Source organism: Apaloderma vittatum, unplaced genomic scaffold, assembly GCF_000703405.1.
Source record: "Apaloderma vittatum isolate BGI_N311 unplaced genomic scaffold, ASM70340v1 scaffold29878, whole genome shotgun sequence".
In the NCBI taxonomy this organism is placed as follows: Eukaryota; Metazoa; Chordata; class Aves; order Trogoniformes; family Trogonidae; genus Apaloderma; species Apaloderma vittatum.
Window position 1 is genome coordinate 764 of NW_009732881.1, and position 2,432 is coordinate 3,195.

General features: G+C 57.0%; 1 protein-coding gene across 1 annotated transcript in view; it reads right to left on the minus strand.

Annotated features, from left to right (window-relative positions):
• The window catches only part of LOC104278655 (parathyroid hormone/parathyroid hormone-related peptide receptor-like), a gene marked incomplete at both ends in the record, with an annotated part of 3,605 nt that overhangs the window by 759 nt on the left and 414 nt on the right, over nucleotides 1-2,432 (minus strand). Inside the window, 5 exons of the mRNA XM_009875686.1 lie at nucleotides 181-279; nucleotides 525-591; nucleotides 1,134-1,194; nucleotides 1,383-1,518; nucleotides 1,941-2,175. Of these exons, the coding sequence (XP_009873988.1) occupies nucleotides 181-279; nucleotides 525-591; nucleotides 1,134-1,194; nucleotides 1,383-1,518; nucleotides 1,941-2,175 (598 nt within the window). The remainder of the gene's footprint in view (nucleotides 1-180; nucleotides 280-524; nucleotides 592-1,133; nucleotides 1,195-1,382; nucleotides 1,519-1,940; nucleotides 2,176-2,432) is intronic.

The window sequence follows — 2,432 nt, forward strand, 5'->3', positions numbered from 1 at the left end:
CGATCAAACGGAGCTGCCAGAAGCGCTGGCTGCTGTCGTCCTGCCACCTTCCCTCGCTCCTGCAGCTGTTCCCGTGCCTTTGCTCCTCTCTCACAACCCTCTTGGGAGCTGCCTCAGCTAAACAGGCAGAAAATGAGCCAGAGACCAGAGCCAGGACATGGTTTTTGCTGCTGCCAGCACTTGCCTGTACTGCTGCCGGGGGTCCAGCTTCCCCGTGTTCGTCCCCCAGAGCTTGGAGGCCAGCACGCGGACGATGTTGAGGAAGAGGAAGAAGTTCACCTGCAGACAGACACCCACGGCGGTTTTGTTGGCCGCGGTGACCTTGGGTCTGCCCAAGCAGCCCCCCCAGGACGAGGACAGGCAGGTACGTGGGGTGATGCTGTGGTCAGTTCCCCTGGATCCCTCTGCATCCCACGGGCCCTCCCTGGGAACACAACCCCAGCGACCGCAAGCAAACGGCTCTGGGTGTCTGTCCATCCCCTTTCCCCAAGCGAGACTGGGAGATTCAGCCACGGGATTCTCACCACGATGGCAGCCAAGATGGGGACCTGATAAATCCACTTCATGTTCCCTGCGCTGAGGTCCCAGCACCTGAAGAGACCAGTAAAAAAAACACCTTGGAGAAACCTGCAGTCACTGGTAAGGGAAACTGCTGGCTGATGGCTCCTTGTAGCCCCCAACCAGCGTCCCCACCCTCTCACCTTTTGCTCTCCTCGTGGAGCAGCCGTGCTACAAGCACTCACAACCATTGTGGTGTTGCAAATCACTTTTAAGTTAGCATTAGCGTTCCTGAGGGCTCCTTGGCCAACTTATCTAGAACTCCTGCTCTGCTTGGTGGCCTTTCTCCTTTAGCATGCTTAACTTTCCAACATGCCCTTTAACATTCATCTGTGCACTGTTTATTGATCAATTTGTGGTGTCAGCCTGCATCCATCTTCCTTCCAAATGCAAGACAAAACCACTATCGGTCTGGATTACTGGACAATTTTGTGAACGAGCCTTTTACTTGTGTTCACTCTTCTTCTTGTAAAGGTTTCATTTTCAAAAGTTCTGGTGCCCACAGATGCTTTGGTAGCGTTTGCAACCAGTTTTTCCCTCCCCAAAGGACTGTCGGAGAAGGTGGACCTACGTACTGTGTATCCGCCAGTGAGGCTCTGACGCTGGCCCAGACGGACACAAACACAGCAGGAAGACCTGGAGGGGCACGAACCAGAACGAGGAGCATGAATGAAGCATCACGTTTGCAGACCGAGCCGGTTCCTGGCCACTGGTCTGCATCCCGCTGCCCTTATCTGGGCACTTGGCGCCACTCAGCCATCGCTGATGCCACAGCTCCCCGTTGGCCTCGGCGACCACAACATTGTGTTGGGGTCCGTGCTTACCCCAGCCGATGATGATGAGGACCCACAGGTAGTTCTTGTTGGAGAGGAAGGCCATGAAGATCAGGCTGTGCAAGTAGAGACCTTCCACCAGGATCCAGTAGTGGTTGGTGGCCAGAAAATAGAGGAAGAAGCCAACCTGTGGGCATATAGTCAGAGAAATGCCCACATCCGGCTGTCCCCTGAAAGCTAAACCTGGTGGCTTTTGCTCTCTGGCCAAACCCCAGGCTGTGCCCCATGCGTGGCTCCCGTTGGATATCCCCTGGGATATTCCAGCATCGGTTGTAGAGCCCACTCCCTAGGTTTTTCCCATAGAAGAGGTTTTTTCCCATAGAAGAGGATTTCCCATATCAGGGCACTGCAAGACCCACGTCCTCTGTGGCTCTGATCTCTGCTGGGGCACCAGGATGAGGAGAAGCTGAGCAGAGCTGTAGGTGGCCCCTCATCCCTCCCCAGCTGCATCGCCCCTCAGCAGCACAGCCCCAATCTGGGAGGGTCCTGAGCTCACCCCCCTTGCACCAGGGCTCCTAAACCCCCGTTCCCCCTGGTCCTGCCACTTGCCATGTGAGTCCGTTGTCCCGACGAGGGACCCATTCCTGCCTTGAAGTCGTCCTCCCGCACCTTTTCTGTCTCGCTGGCCAGCGTGCTCGAGTAGAGCACCATGTCCTTCACGAAGATGCTCACCGCCCGGCAGATGAAGGAGGTGAAGAGGTGGACGTGGATGTAGTTGCGTGTGCAGTGCAGGCGCCTACGGAGAAGGGGTGTGACACGAACCCAGCCCTGGCTGCCCACCGAGCTCATCACACGTGGGCTCAGGCAACGCAGGGTCCCAGAGAAGGTGAGCTCCAAGGTGTCAGCCCTCCCACAGGCACAGAAGCCAGATCTGGGGGGAAGTTGGGGTGTCAACACCTTGAAGAGGACGGTGGAGCGGACGGGGACCTGGTCATCCCAGGGGCGGTTTGGGCTTTGGGATGTCACCTGATGTCTGTGCTGGGATTTGGGGACAGTTCCCATTCCCTTAGGGGCTGGTCCCTCTGGGGGGGCTGTGTGTGC